The sequence below is a fragment of the Misgurnus anguillicaudatus genome, chromosome 14 (assembly GCF_027580225.2).
Source record: "Misgurnus anguillicaudatus chromosome 14, ASM2758022v2, whole genome shotgun sequence".
Taxonomy (NCBI): domain Eukaryota; kingdom Metazoa; phylum Chordata; class Actinopteri; order Cypriniformes; family Cobitidae; genus Misgurnus; species Misgurnus anguillicaudatus.
In genome coordinates, this window is record NC_073350.2 from 22,363,962 (window position 1) to 22,378,810 (window position 14,849).

The 14,849-nt window shown below is 38.0% G+C and overlaps 1 protein-coding gene across 7 annotated transcripts in view; it reads right to left on the minus strand.

Annotated features, from left to right (window-relative positions):
• The window catches only part of kaznb (kazrin, periplakin interacting protein b), a 207,496-nt gene that overhangs the window by 103,370 nt on the left and 89,277 nt on the right, over positions 1-14,849 (minus strand). For all 7 annotated transcript variants that reach the window (XR_008638822.2, XM_073876096.1, XM_073876094.1 and 4 more), the window contains exon 3: positions 4,662-4,872. Coding sequence is in view for 6 of the 7 variants with exons in the window: in XM_073876096.1 (XP_073732197.1) it covers positions 4,662-4,872 (211 nt within the window). In the remaining variant the exon portion in view is untranslated. The remainder of the gene's footprint in view (positions 1-4,661; positions 4,873-14,849) is intronic.

Consider the following 14,849-nt stretch of genomic DNA (forward strand, 5'->3'; position numbering starts at 1 on the left):
ATCTAGTGGACAGAGTACAACTCGCTGAGGGTGGAAACTATGGTAATGCAGGACTGTAAGTGGGCGGGGGTTTATCAATGTGACCTCACATTGATAAGAGAATCAAAACGGCATGTCTAATGAGACTGCTTTGGTTTAATGGGGATTAAAAAACAAGGAGCAGGTGGATTTTTTTCATCGTAGGGTGGTTGTGTTCACACACTGCCAACACACATTATGTCTAAAATCTTTGAAAAAGTGGATTTTGTATAATAGGTGCCCTTTAACATTTGTGGCAAACAAATTATTGTAAAAAACAATTGATGACAGGCCAAAAGAAGTATCCATATGATTTTGAATGATTAAGCTTTTCACAAAAGTTTTGACACTTACACATTTTGTCCAAAGAGGTTAATTTTCACAGATGAACAAATCTTTTTTATGAATTTTGAAGTCTAAAAGCGCTTACTAGAAATAAAAAAATTAGACTTCAAAAGAAATCTGTGAAGATAATCTTGTTGGACAAAACATGTCATAAACTTTTGTTAAACACATTTCTTATTTGCAATAATCTAAAAGTCTATGGGAAAAATGTATGGGCTTTTTAGCAAGGGAACCAGTGTCACACTAACTTCCTACAAAATACGTCATCCCTGGGGCACTCTATTAGGGGGCAACTTTGTACTGATTTTAAAAAAACAAGCATTACTACTACATAGAGTTAAACCAACCAATCATTTTTGTCTAAGCAATGCACTGAAAAAATATGCAGAAATATCTAATAGACTTGATTTCAAAGGGGGACCCAAGGCCATCAATAAGCTTAAATAAGTATTCTAGAAAATCAAAAGTCTGGACAGCGAACTGTTTTGAGAGTAAGGAAACACCTCGTACGCACACAGAAATCCTCGCAAAACCCTGGCAACCACATACTAGCAGCCGCCCACAAAATCCATGGTGGTAACTCCACTCATATTTCTCTTTAATATCCTTTCTGGCGGATCTTGTCATCACACAAAGTCCCTTGTCATCTCTAAAGATGTACGAGATCCAGAGCCATGCTGGATGCCACATTTCTCTAAAGTATTTCACAACACATTAAACCTGGACCTAGTAGCTGCACTGTTAGACTTAACTGTAATTTCTACAGTTACTTACCACAAAATGTCCAGTGAAATACCATCATTTTCTTTTCGAGTTTATTACTGTAATATGCGTTACATTATGGGTATTAATATTTAATTAACAGTGATTTACTGTATGTTTTGAATTTGCGGTAGACTGCTGTAAAACAACAGCAGTCGTGCTACTGTAGTTGAATAAAATAGTGTTATAAAAGCATATAAAATAGAAAAATAAAATGTATCTATGAAATGAAATACATTTTATTTGATATGCTTTTTGCAGTGAAGCAAATTTCAAAATGTGAATTGTTTTTCAGCAGTGTAAATTTTTTTATTGAGAATTGTAGATAGAAACAAGAAAGTGATTATGGTTAAATGCCTGACCGTCAGATTTGAATTTGACCTCAAGACTTCAAAACACTAGTGACACCAAGATTTTGCTCCTCGGAGTGTCGGGAGAGTGACAGAAGAGGCTACTTGGGGAGTGTAGCGAGTAACTTTTAACAAGTGACTCTGTGGCACTGTGGTAGTGTTATGGACCTATGACACAGGCGACCTGGGTTCGATTCCCCTTCAAGACAATATTTTTTTTAAAACTATGTTACAGTAAGGGTATTATACTGTAAAATGGAACTGCGGTAAAGGCATCATACTGTAAATGGGGCAGTTACAGTAACTCACTGGCTTACCGCATATACAATAAAAAGTCTAACAGTGTGATATTCAAAAAGTCCATCCGCCTACAGCACAACATGGGGTAAACTTGTCATGTCTTTTCAAAGTAATTAGCAGTTTCTAGAAGCACTTAACTGTTATTAGCAACACTAAATTGTTGTGTGGCTTGTAAAAGACCAGAATGAAGAAAATGTTGGATCGCTCATGTGCTATGGTGCGAAATGAAAGAGTCAATTCAATCCAGCGCGACAACAAAAACTGTTCCTTAGCCCTTGGCGTGATATAAACTGAAGGATGTGACCAGAGCGCAACTGAATTCAAAGGCCTTATGAGAGGAATGCTGTTTTTGAAAGGGGAGGGGGGACCACTTTGTGTTTAAACTATGAGAGAAACTCCCATATACAACAGGATAGAGGAATGTGTATCTGATTACATTCTGCTCGTTCAGCCTTCAGTTTCACATGTAAACAGTCACCTGACCGTGTGTGTGTGTGTGTGTGTGTGTGTGTGTGTGTGTGTGTGTGTATGTGAAAGACAGAGAGAGAGAGAGAGAGAGAGAGAGAGAGAAAGAGAGAAGCATTACATCAGTGCACTGCTAAAGAGGAATTTGGGTTCACTGCAGTGAAATGCCTTAGACCCGTGTGAAAAGAAAGAGAGAGGGAATGAGATAAAGCGCAGAACGGCATTGTGCTGAGCCATGCTGTTCATACAACCACATTTATTTAGAAAGGTCCTGCTAATGACACCTGTGCAAACACATCCCTCTCTGTTCATCTCTGCATGACAGACTCTTAGCATACTTTCAGCTGGCCAGCCTGCAGTGCAGTGGACCCCGAGGAGGAGCGCAATCCACTGCTGAGCTGCCCTGCGTGTTGTAACCCCCACAACATCATCAACCTGACACAACATCAATACGCTGATCCTCCCCTGCACACGCGGACACCGCCGTACACATGGCTGAGCTGCTTAACATGAACTACAGCCTGACAGAAAGCCACCTTGGGCTACGAGTTCTCCTCAACAGATTCCTCTTTCTAAGAGCATGATGTGAAAGTGTAGTATACAAGATGTAGCACACAAATGAGGCAAAATATGCAACACAGCCTGTGAAATCCCAGCTAAAGGCATTTTTTTGTGATTTCCTGTTTTCTACATAAAGTCATAAAAGAGAAAATAAAAAACATAGTGTGAAAATATAACCATGAGGTCTTTAATATCATGTCAAAAAGTTTAAATTAAATGGAAATCAATGACTTTGATGTTACTAATATGATATTCAACACACAGGGAAAGCATACACATGTGGGTGATTCTCGGGAAATTATACTTGTGAGGTGTCATGAAACATTTTGATTAAAAAAGTAAATGCAAAGTAAGAGTATCAAAATAAGAAGCATACAGTTACAAACATCTCTTCGTGTACTATTTTGCACACATTTTTTCCACATTTAATATTACCGCAATGTGTCCATGACTGGATTTGGGTTCTCTGACATGGAAATATTTATAATTAAAAAATCTAAAATATAAAAAGCTTCAGGGCATGTTATACTATAAACATTTACAGTAAAGAAACATGTGGTATTTGGTGATCTTTGGTAAATGTAGAGACAATAATAAGGAATATAAATGTGTCAAAGACCAATTTTCTCATCCTCCGCAACAATTTTCAATCATTGTTTAGGACCTCAATGAACTAACATTTTTTTTTAAAAATAGTTGGAAGGGACATAATTGACTGTGACACTCAAGATGGCTACCAGGTAAGCAGTTCTTATGTTTTCTCTTCAAATAAAAGTTAACATTTTGTTTGTGATAGTACCTAGACAACTTTTTAGTTCTCATTACCGAAACATGAGCTTGTAAATGCATATATTTAATGTAATATCATGTTGCAGTAATGATATTTTTTATAATGATAATCTAAAAATGTAAATAATTCTATATGAAATATTTTTAAATCCTCTAAAAATAATGCTTATAGTAACTTTAGACCTTAATCTTATATGTGCAACAAAAATTGGCTTCAAGGGCTTTTTAAAAAAATCTGATGCTGGACACCTTCTAAGTTTGGATTTCGTGAGAATCACCCGTGTGATGTCATCAGGAACTTTTAATGATAATATTACTTTTAAAAAATGTATCCTATTTATGTCGTTTTGGATAGCGTCTGCCAATTGCGTAAATGTAATAACATGACTGTCATCTCAACATAAAATTAAATTTCTAAATCTCAAAAAACTGATAGTACTTTAAAAAGTAGTTTAAAAGTGAATCAAAATCCTACTACTGGCACCGAACTGAATAACCGAAATAATTACTATTCCAAAAAGATTTCCAGCATGTCAGCCATTGACAGGTAGACAAATTCCTCTTGTGGATGTAATGTTGCAGTGTCAGACTGGTTGGGAAGCTCAAACAAACAAAGTAATGTTTTGACAACCTACAGATGGCTTACTTACGAGCTTACGTACGGCTGATTCTGAATATGAAGCTGAGATAAAAGTAACACCTAAGCATTCACTGAGAGTTTTAGCATCAGAAGCAAACACGTGCTTTATGTTATTCCCTGCCAGGAGAGGTTGTGACGACAGCCGAACCTGTCGTCAGCCTTATGAATTTCTCTCTCTCTCTGGTTCTAACTCTTCCAGTCTCCATCTGACATGTCACAGCTGCACTTGAAACCCATCCCACCGGCTACCCAGGAAACGAGTCGAGACGCAGAAGAACGGGATAAGTTCCCCCCTTCTTTCTTCACTCTTTTCTTTAAACAAAAGCCCCCTCCCACCCACTCTTTTCAAATAAGTTAACTATTTGTTACTCTACACTGTAACTTGAAATCCATATGTACAGTTCTGACATAACTTGACAGGCGTCACTTACCGTGGAGATGATGGTGGTGGTGGTGGTGATGATGGTTCTGCTGGTTGTTCTCCAGGGAGGCAGGGTTACACGCCCCCAACTCGGCCAGTCTGCGGCTGGTTGCGGTGAGCTCGGAGCGCAGGTTGGTCACCTCCTGGCTGGCTGACTGGATGGCCCCATCGATCCGCTGGGCCAGTTGCTTGTTGTCCTCCATCATTTTCAGGATTTTGCCCTGAGAAGCAAATCCACAGAGAGGTGCATGATGTCAAGCACACTGTTTGTCCTCTTTCCCCTTTAGTCCTCCACAGTTTAGACCACACATACAAAACACGCCGGAGAAGAGAAAAAAATCCAAAGTCAGTCTGCCCTCCTCTGCTCTGGTCTCCTAATGCCGGTACAAAATCGCTACCTGGTTTCTTTTAGTGCCAGATAAAGAGCCGAACGCGAGGCAGAGACAGCGTGTGAAAGAATGCAACGGGGGGACGAAACCGCAGGCGAAGGAGTGTGGGAGACTTCCCGCTGAAAAAACGTACTCCCAGCAGCTGCTTCCAGAGAGGACACAGTGCATTGAAAGATGACATGCTCTCTTTTAAACGGACTGTACCATGTGTGTCAGATTTCTGGGGGGAGCGAGGGAGGGATCTAAAGTACAATGTTTCTGAAACTCTGCGAACTGCAGCCTTTGCTTTTCAAAAGGCTTTTCTCTCTGAGCAGTTTCAATCGAGTAAGTAACTGTTCTCATGTGCTCAAGATGGAAAATGAGAGCAGATTTGCTTCCACTTGAAGAGCTAAGCACTGCCAGGGATCCCTCAACAAACACTTGTCAAGATGGATACATCTATTCTCCCTGATGCACACATACACACACACTCCCACCCCTTTCCCTTTCTCTTCATTATATATTCAGTCTTTTGTCCCTGGAAAATGCTCCCCCACACTTGAGGTTGGGATGGGGGTGGGTTAGTTTAACTCGACTGAGAGGAGAGGAACCAGGCAACCCCAGCACTGGACACGAGAGACGCAGAGTTCTGCACTCTACACACAGGAAGTAAAGGGATTACACTGAAAACGATCCATCTTTCGACAGGGTCAAAAGTTGGGGGATGATTTAGCCCTGAAAAACCCCAAACTACTTCCCAGAAATCATATTCAGGAAGTAAAAGTTCATAAGTTCATAAACCCATTTAAGACTGTACAGCAAAACTATAAAAAAGTATTTTGTTTTTATTTCAGAATTGCCAGATAAAAATAATTTCATAACATAACAGATATTCACATACATTCCACAAGACAGATTAACCAAATTTACCTAAATGACCCTGTACAAAGGTTTACACACCCTTGGTTGTTTACTGTACATAATGAGATCTGTGTTCTTGTATAGCTCAATGGTAGATCATTGCGTTAGCAGTGCAAAAGATCATGGGTTTAAAACACAGTTAAAAAAATGGGTAACACTTTATTATAATGTTCATGATTTAACATTAGTTAATGTATTAACTAACATGAACAAACCATGAGCAATACATTTGTTACAGTATTTATTCATCTTTGTTAATGTTAGTTAATAGAAATAAAGCTGTTCATTGTTTGTTCTTGTTAGTTCACGGTGCATTAACTAACGTTAACCAAATTTTAATAAAGTATTAGTAATTGTTGAAATTAACATTAATAAAGATTAATAAATGCTGCACAAGTGCAGTTCATCATTAGTTCATGTTAACTAATGTAGTTAACTAATGTTAACTAATGAACATTATAATAAAGTGTTACCAAAAAATGTATAGCTTGCGAAACGCCCGTGGATTACATCCAAACTTGTGTCCCTTGTAAGTACTTGAACCTGAATACAACCTGAATATGGCAGTCACATTGATCATAGCGCCCCCTAATGTGGGGTTCAATTTCTTCATTTTACATTCTGACTTTCATCACTTGCAATGTTTCTAGCATCTTTAGTGATTTTGCAACTGTTCACTATGTCTTGTCCAAAGAAGTGGATTTCTTTTAACGTGGAGGTTTCTGCTAAAAAGCTTGTGTATACTTAAAGGGTTTTGCAGCGAAAGACAGTCAAATGTGTTAAATACCAATGAAATGGCTAAAGAGACATTTGTGGACAATAAGGCATTTCAATTACTGACTAATAACCTTTTATTGCCATTAAAGTAAAATTACTTAACTGAAACATAAGAGCCTGATAAAAAATGCTAATTTACAAGAAATCATGTCAGACGCACTTTAACCATTTTGGGATTACACCACTTTTTTAAATCATTAGTCCATTTTCTTAAAAAAAATCCAGATAATTTACTCACCACCATGTCATCCAAAATGTTGATGTTCTTTGTTCAGTCGAGAAGAAATTATGTTTTTTGAGGAAAACATTCCAGGATTTTTCGCATTTTAAATGGACTTTAATAGACCCCAACACTTAACAGTATTAATGCAGTTTAAAATTGCAGGTTCAAAGGACTCTAAACCATCTTAAACGAGGCATACGGGTCTTGTCTAGCAAAACGATTGTCATTTTTGGCAATAAAAATAAAAATATGCATTTTTAAACCACAACTTTTCATCTTCCTCCGGTCCTTTGGCGCGTCAGCGTGATCTCATGTAATACGTCATCACGTCAAGAGGTCACGGATGAAATATGCGAAAACGCCCCAGTGTTTACAAGTGTGGAGAAAGAGGACCGTTCTGACTTTGTAGTATGTGGAATGATACTAATTAATGTCTTTGTGTCAGTTTATTGTTTCAAATGGTCAGCAAATGTGCGTTTCATGTAACACGTAACCTTTCGACGTCATTATGCAATTACATGAGGTCGCGCTAGCGCGCCAAAGGACCAGAGGAAGACGAGAAGTTGTGATTTAAAATGCATATTTTTAATTTTTCTTGTCAAAAATGACAATCGTTTCGCTAGATAAGACCCTTATGCCTTGTTTGGGATCGTTTAGAGTCCTTTGAAACTCCATTGAAACTGCAATTTTAAACTGCATTAAAACTGTTAAGTGTTGGGGTCTGCAAATGTGTGTTTCACACTACAGCTGTGGTTTAAAAGTGCATTTTTCTTGCTAAAAATGACAATCGTTTTGCTAGATAAGACCCTTATGCCTCATTTGGGATTGTTTAGAGCACTTTGAAGCTGGGTTGAAACTGCAATTTTAAACTGCATTGAAACTGTAAACTGTTGAGGTCCAATAAAGTCTATTAAATTAAGAAAAATCCTGGAATGTTTTCCTCGAAACTTCTTGACTGAACAAAGACAGACATCAACATTTGGGATGACATGGGGGTGAATAAATTAGCTGGATTTTTTCTAAGTAAGTGGAATATTGTAGAAGTCCACTTTACGGCCCAGTTTTTATAAATGGTTGGCGGAGATGGTTGCCGACTAGCCTGACGTTGCCATACTCAATTCTAGTCAGAATTTGAGTCTGATACCGCTCCATTGAGCTATAATTATGAGGCGTGTCTCAACCGAAAAATGCCTCTGCACTCAATTGGATAGACCAACGGAGTGTGTGACGTATGATGAAATTACGTCTTTGCAGCCTGACCGAACTGCTAGTTATTTCGCTACAATGACACTAACATTGTGATTATACTGAGTTAGCGAATGTACATCAACACCTTCTATGTTTACAACATTTCGTTTATATCACAACATGAAGTATTTACTAAGTCATAGAGTCATCTTCCCGTTTACAAAATCTTGTGGGCGGGGCTAAGATCGGCTGGCACCCAGGCTAGTTGCCGACCTCAAGCTCAAAAAGATTCGCTTTCCAGGATCAATGCTTCTAAAAATATTTGATAAAATCTGGGGCCCCTTCCTTAGGTATCTTTTTAAAAATGAAATTAGCTTGAGCATACTTGTAATGTGGATAGCTTCAGTGATGTATTTCTTCACTTCATGTTTTATTTATGTTTGATTACATATGTTGTTATTTAATGATGTTTACCTTTCATTTTATCTGGTGCCTGTTAGGAGGGGAGGGTTGTGTGTGTACAATATATTTTGTAAACATTGAAACTTTCATCTGTTTTATGTTTACATAAAAACTGTTATGAATAAAATTATTTAAAAAAAGAAAGTGAAATATTCCTTTAAGGGTTTTGCATCTAAACTCCTCATACATTATTTAGCAGCAGTCCGATTTTTCCTATATAGCTCAATGGTAGCATTGCTTTAGCAGCGCTAAAGGTCATGGGTTCAAACTCAGGAAATGTAATGTATAAATATAAATGTCAGGTTTTATCAAAAGATAGACAGATAAACACCCCACTGTACATATTTCAAACGCACCTTTAAAGCACCAAACCTCAGGCAGTATTTAGCAGACATAACGTGTGTATTGAAAAAAAACTATGCATACCAAATCGAATGAATTCACAAATGAATAACCTGAACAATACGGTATCTCTATCTTTTTTTAAATGACAGTAGCAGAACGCCTTTCCACATCATTCCAATCCAATTTAACTCCAGCTTCTGACTATAACAAACACCAGCTTGTCTTAACGGAGTGCCATTTACATTTCACCAAGCAAAACATTGGCTGAAAATAAGCGATACAGTCCAATCCAACAGCAGATTGAGTGGGGTGTGAGTGAGGGAAGCACATTTGGTGTTTAAAAAAACCGATAAACACCTATCATTTTATAGTGACTAAGACACATCCTCATTGGTATGCACAGGAAGCAATTCCTGAGATGAAATGGGCACAACAGAGGAATGCATACTAAAAAACAAACATTTACAGTTTCTCACAAACTGAGCTTCAAATGTCTCGTCAGTCCTTGAGTATCAAGGGCTCAATGTTTTCATGAAGTTTTTATTTTTTTGCCTGTCCTGTAGTAAATGTAGCATTTTAAATGCTAAAAGAATGAAAACACTGCTTAAAGGAATAGTCCATTTTCCTAAAAGAAAAATCCAGATAATTTACACACCACCATGTCATCCAAAATGTTGATGTCTTTCTTTGTTCAGTCCAGAAGAAATTATGTATTTTGAGGAAAACATTGCAGGATTTTTCTCATTTTAATGGACTTTAATGGACACCAACACTTAACACTTAACTCAACACATAACAGTTTTTTTCAACGAAGTTTTAAAGGACTATAAACAATCCCAAAGGAGGCATAAGGGTCTTATCTAGCGAAACGATTGTCATTTTTGTCAAGAAAAATAAAAAATATGCACTTTTAAACCAGAACCAGCGCGACCTAACGTAAATGCTTAGTGACGTAGGGAGGTCACGTGTTACATATATAAAACGCACATTTGCGGACCATTGTAAACAATAAACTGACACAAAGATATTAATTAGTATCATTCCACATACAACAACATCGGAACGGTCCTCTTTCAACACACTTGTAAACACTGGGGCGGAGTTTCGCGTTCGTCCTCTGTGACCTCTTGAGGTCATGACGTATTGTGTGAGGTCACGCTGACGCTTTCAGGACCGGAGGAATATAAGAAGTTGTAGTTTAAAAGTGCATATTTGTTATTTTTTGTCAAAAATGACAATCGTTTCGCTAGATAAGACCTTATGCCTCGTTTGGGATCGTTTAGAGTCCTTTGAAACTCTGTTGGAAAAAACTGTTACGTGTTGGTGTCCATTAAAGTCCATTAAAATGAGAAAAATCCTGCAATGTTTTCCTCAAAAAACATAGTTTCTTCTGGACTGAACAAAGAAAGACATCAACATTTTGGATGACATGGTGGTGAGTAAATTATCTGGATTTTTCTTTTAAGAAAATTAACTATTCCTTTAATTGACAGTTTTGCTGGTCAGTAGTAGTTGCTGTGACTATACACAATCTGCATACTGATGTTGTACAGTATTACTGTAGAAACATGATGTTGCGAAATGCCGACTTACATTTAAGAGGAACCAAAGTCTATCTAGATAAAACATCTCATTCAAAGGCAATAAAAACAAGAGTCATCTTATAGGGTCTTTATACACCACTGATAAGTTATGTATATTACATGTATACTGCATTTCTGTCCAGAAATCCTTCCTTAAAGTCCCACATTACACCTTTAAGCACTGAAATAGTTACACTGCGAAAACTCTTTTGAACTTCCTCCACAAGGTTTTTAAGCAGGTCCCATACAAACTGATTTGTGATTCAGAAATGAAGAAGAATGACTGGCACATCTGCTGAGCTAACAGCATTCATACTGAAATGCAGCTGAAAGAGGCAGCGAAGCAGAGCTTTGTTTTCAAATCTCAGCCCCGAAACCACTATAGTCAAAATAAAAGCCCAACAGAGTTAGAAAGAAAGCAAGGAGTGGTTAGGAGAGAAAAAGAGAAAGAATGAAGGGAAGATGGTTGAAAAGATCCAGTACAGTGTGTTTGATATTCTGTGGCTTGCCGAGAAACAATCGCAGCAGCATTAAACTTGCCTTCATTGGCTGGAACGCGCCAGGCCTCACAAAGGGTTCTGGGTGAACAATGCTGAATGTCAGTGGGAAAAGACAAAAGGGCAGGAACTGGACAGCAAACAGTTGTTCCATGGCTTTTACAATAAGGCCTTTCCCCAGGCTCTGTTGTTGTCACCTGCCTTTTGCCATGAATATGTGCCGGCTGCTTGCCAAAAGAAGTCAGCTCCGTAGTCAAGGGACATTTCAAGCAGCCATACAAAAGTTTAACTGCCCAAAACAAGAGCTTTCTTTCAGAAGTAGGATTTATATCAGGATTTATACAGTATGGTGTCCATCAGCGTAGTTGTTGTTGGTGGTGTTTCTACCAGGGAGGAAAAAATACCAGGCGAAAGCTGTTTGTTAGCAATTGGCAAGTGAACACTAACTATACTGGAATAACTGTCAGTTGGCAAAGGTTTTAGCTGCTAAATAAACTAAATGGTTTCAAAGACATCTCTTACTATTTTAGTTATTGTGTTAGCTTTATAAGAGGACAAAGTTAAAGGTGCCAAAGAATGCATTGAAATAATACACTCACCAAAAGGATTATTAGGAACACCATACTAATACTGTGTTTGACCCCCTTTCGTCTTCAGAACTGCTTTAATTCTATGTGGCATTGATTCAACAAGGTGCTGAAAGCATTCTTTAGAAATTTTGGCCCATATTGATTGGATCTTGCATCTTGCAGTTGATGGAAATTTGTGGGATGCACATCCAGGGTATGAAGCTCCCGTTCCACCATATCCCAAAGATGCTTTATTGGTTTAAGATCTGGTGACTGTGGGGGCCATTTTAGTAAAGTAAACTGTAATGTTCAAGAAACCAATTTGAAATGATTCAAGCTTTGTGCATTATCCTGCTGGAAGTAGCCATCAGAGGATGGGAACATGGTGGTGATAAAGGAATGGACAGGGTTATAAACAATGCTCAGGTAGGCCGTGGCATTTTAAACGATGCCCAATTGGCACTAAGGGGCCTAAAGTGTGCCAAGAAAACATCCCCCACACCATTACACCACCACCACCAGCCTGCACAGTGGTAACAAGGCTTGATGGATCCATGTTCTCATTCTGCTAAACGCCAAACTCTGACTCTACCATCTGAATGTCTCAACAGAAATCGAGACTCATCACACCAGGCAATATTTTTGCAGTCCTTAACTGTCAAATTTTGGTGAGCTTGTGCAAATTGTAGCCTCTTTTTCCTATTCGTAGTGGAGATGAGTGCTACCCGGTGGGGTCTTCTGCTGTTGTAGCACATCCGCCTCAAGGTTGTGCGTGTTGTGGCTTCACAAATGCTTTGCTGCATACCTCACGAGTGGTTATTTCAGTCAAAGTTGCTCTTCTATCAGCTTAAATCAGTCGGCCCCTTCTCCTCTGACCTTTAGCATCAACAAGACATTTTCGCCCACAGGACTGCCGCATACTGGATGTTTTTCCGTTTTCACACAATTCTTTGTAAACCCTAGAAATAGTTGTGCGTGAAAATCCCAGTAACTGAGCAGATTGTGAAATACTCAGACCGGCCCGTCTGTCACAAACAACCATGCCACGCTCAAAATTGCTTAAATCACCTTTCTTTCTCATTCTGACATTCAGTTTGGAGTTCAGGAGATATAGAGGTTATATCAGAAGATATATTAGGTTATATATAGAGGTTATTTTACCTCTATTGTGCATTTTACAGAAAAATAATCAACACCTGTGGAACATTTCTCAACCAATCAGATTAAAACATTCAACAGGCCCATGGTATAACAAAATTAATAAATGTTAATAAATGAAAACTATATTGCTTAATTGTTAGTTCATGTTTGGTACTGTATTTACTAATGTTAACCAATGCAACTATATTTTAAAGTGTTACCTTTTTTATCTTAAAAATAACTTTAATATATAACCATTTATGAGAGTATGCTGAACGAACAAATGAGTTAAATTAAACATTTAAAACCATTATAACTCCATAATAAATGCCACACACATCACAAGAGATCCTGGGTGCTTCCTCTCCATTGAAAAACTTAGCAAATACTTCATTCACTTGTTTGGTTGCAGCTAAAAATACCAGGCAAGTACTTAAAAAAGAAATATACTGATAAATGGCCACTATAAGCAGCTCGTCTGGTTAATTGAATATCGATTCGGTGTCAGGTAAACCAGGAATCTTGCTGTTCCCCTCTCAAAGTGTTCGTGAAGCATTGACAATTTAGTTTTTCTGTGATAAGGGTCTTATGCTGTGTGAAACTTTTTTAACTGTCTCCTCGCATAAGTGCATGTGAGGGGGCGGGTACAGAGAGATCATGGCCATGTGTTAGGTCAAGGGCTCTTCCCACAGAATCCAACAACACTGAATCCATAAACTGCAGTACCAGGGTGTCCAAAACCGCAGGAAGAGTAATCTCATTTCCTGAGTCAGACTTGAGAGCATGATGATAAAGAAGAGACTGATCTCACACTTTCCTAAAGGGTGGATGTTAGTATCAAGATGATTTGTTGTTTCTAATGAAAATGGGAAACTTTATCAGGAAATGGATGCTATCAATGTCCATTTAAAAACTGATATACTGATAGATAGTTGCATAACAGCCGTTTATTTTTACTTTTTTGTAACTTTCCCTTCTATTTATAATTGAAGCTTCACTCCTTTACAGTGAAGTCATAGAAAAAACATTTTTGGTTCCTTATAGTCATCAAGGGTTTTTAAACTGAACAATTTCTTTCGCACCATTTTATAGTCAAAATAACCTTTTTTTCACAACCTCTTGAGAAATAGAAAGATTTAAAAAAATGTAAGTTTTCTGTTATTGTGAAGACATTTTCACACTATTAACATGACAAGGCACAAAGCGAAACGTGATTGGTTGCCTTACGTACTCTTGGGCGATCCTTGACCATTCAAAGTGCCCATGGTTCCCAGACCTTCAATATGAAGGCTATGCAAGACTGTAGAAAATGGCATTTATTATACATTAAACACAAAAATGCTATTAAAGCTCAAGTAACACACGCTGTTTCTGCATTTCTGATGTTAATGAGTTTAATCAGATTTATAAAAGAAAGATTAGCTTAACCGAATCTTTCCGATAACGTACAAAAAAATTAAGAAGGATGAGTTACTACCGCGGGTGGAGCGAGTACGAGTCATGCAACACTATACAACACTGTTTAACTTATGATTCACTACATGTTCGTGTCATTTAAATAATATGCACACGCATATTTCCAACATATGACAGAAGTCTTACTTACTGCATGCAACTCGAGATCCGGTTGGGAAAATCCAGCGCATCAAACACACACGCAAAAGTCCGCTGCTATCCCGGATAATAAACTATATCCATATTGTTTTCATAAGGTTGGCTTTCTTCTCCTTACATCCAAAAACACACTTCTTCATTTGTGCCATTGTTGAGTTTTAAAATTAAACAAAGCTGTGACGCGTGATAAGATGTTAGCAAGTGCTAGCGTCTCCCGCTGATTGACGGGTGGGCGGGGTTTTCCGGGGGAAGTGCCCATATAAAGAAGTGATACGTATAGAAAACCCCTGAAACGTCAGTTGGACCTGTAATCGAAAAAAACTTTCCGAAACTTGTACGAACCCTGGCAAAGTGCATTCGGCACAGAAATACTTTGTCTATGTTTAGCATGAGGAAACAACTCTATAACTGTGTTAATAAGTCAGAATGCTGGAAATACCATTGAACCCCCCCCAAACAGTTTTTTATGGAATATAGCATGTCACACCGCAAGGCAAGTAAACCTTTTCTA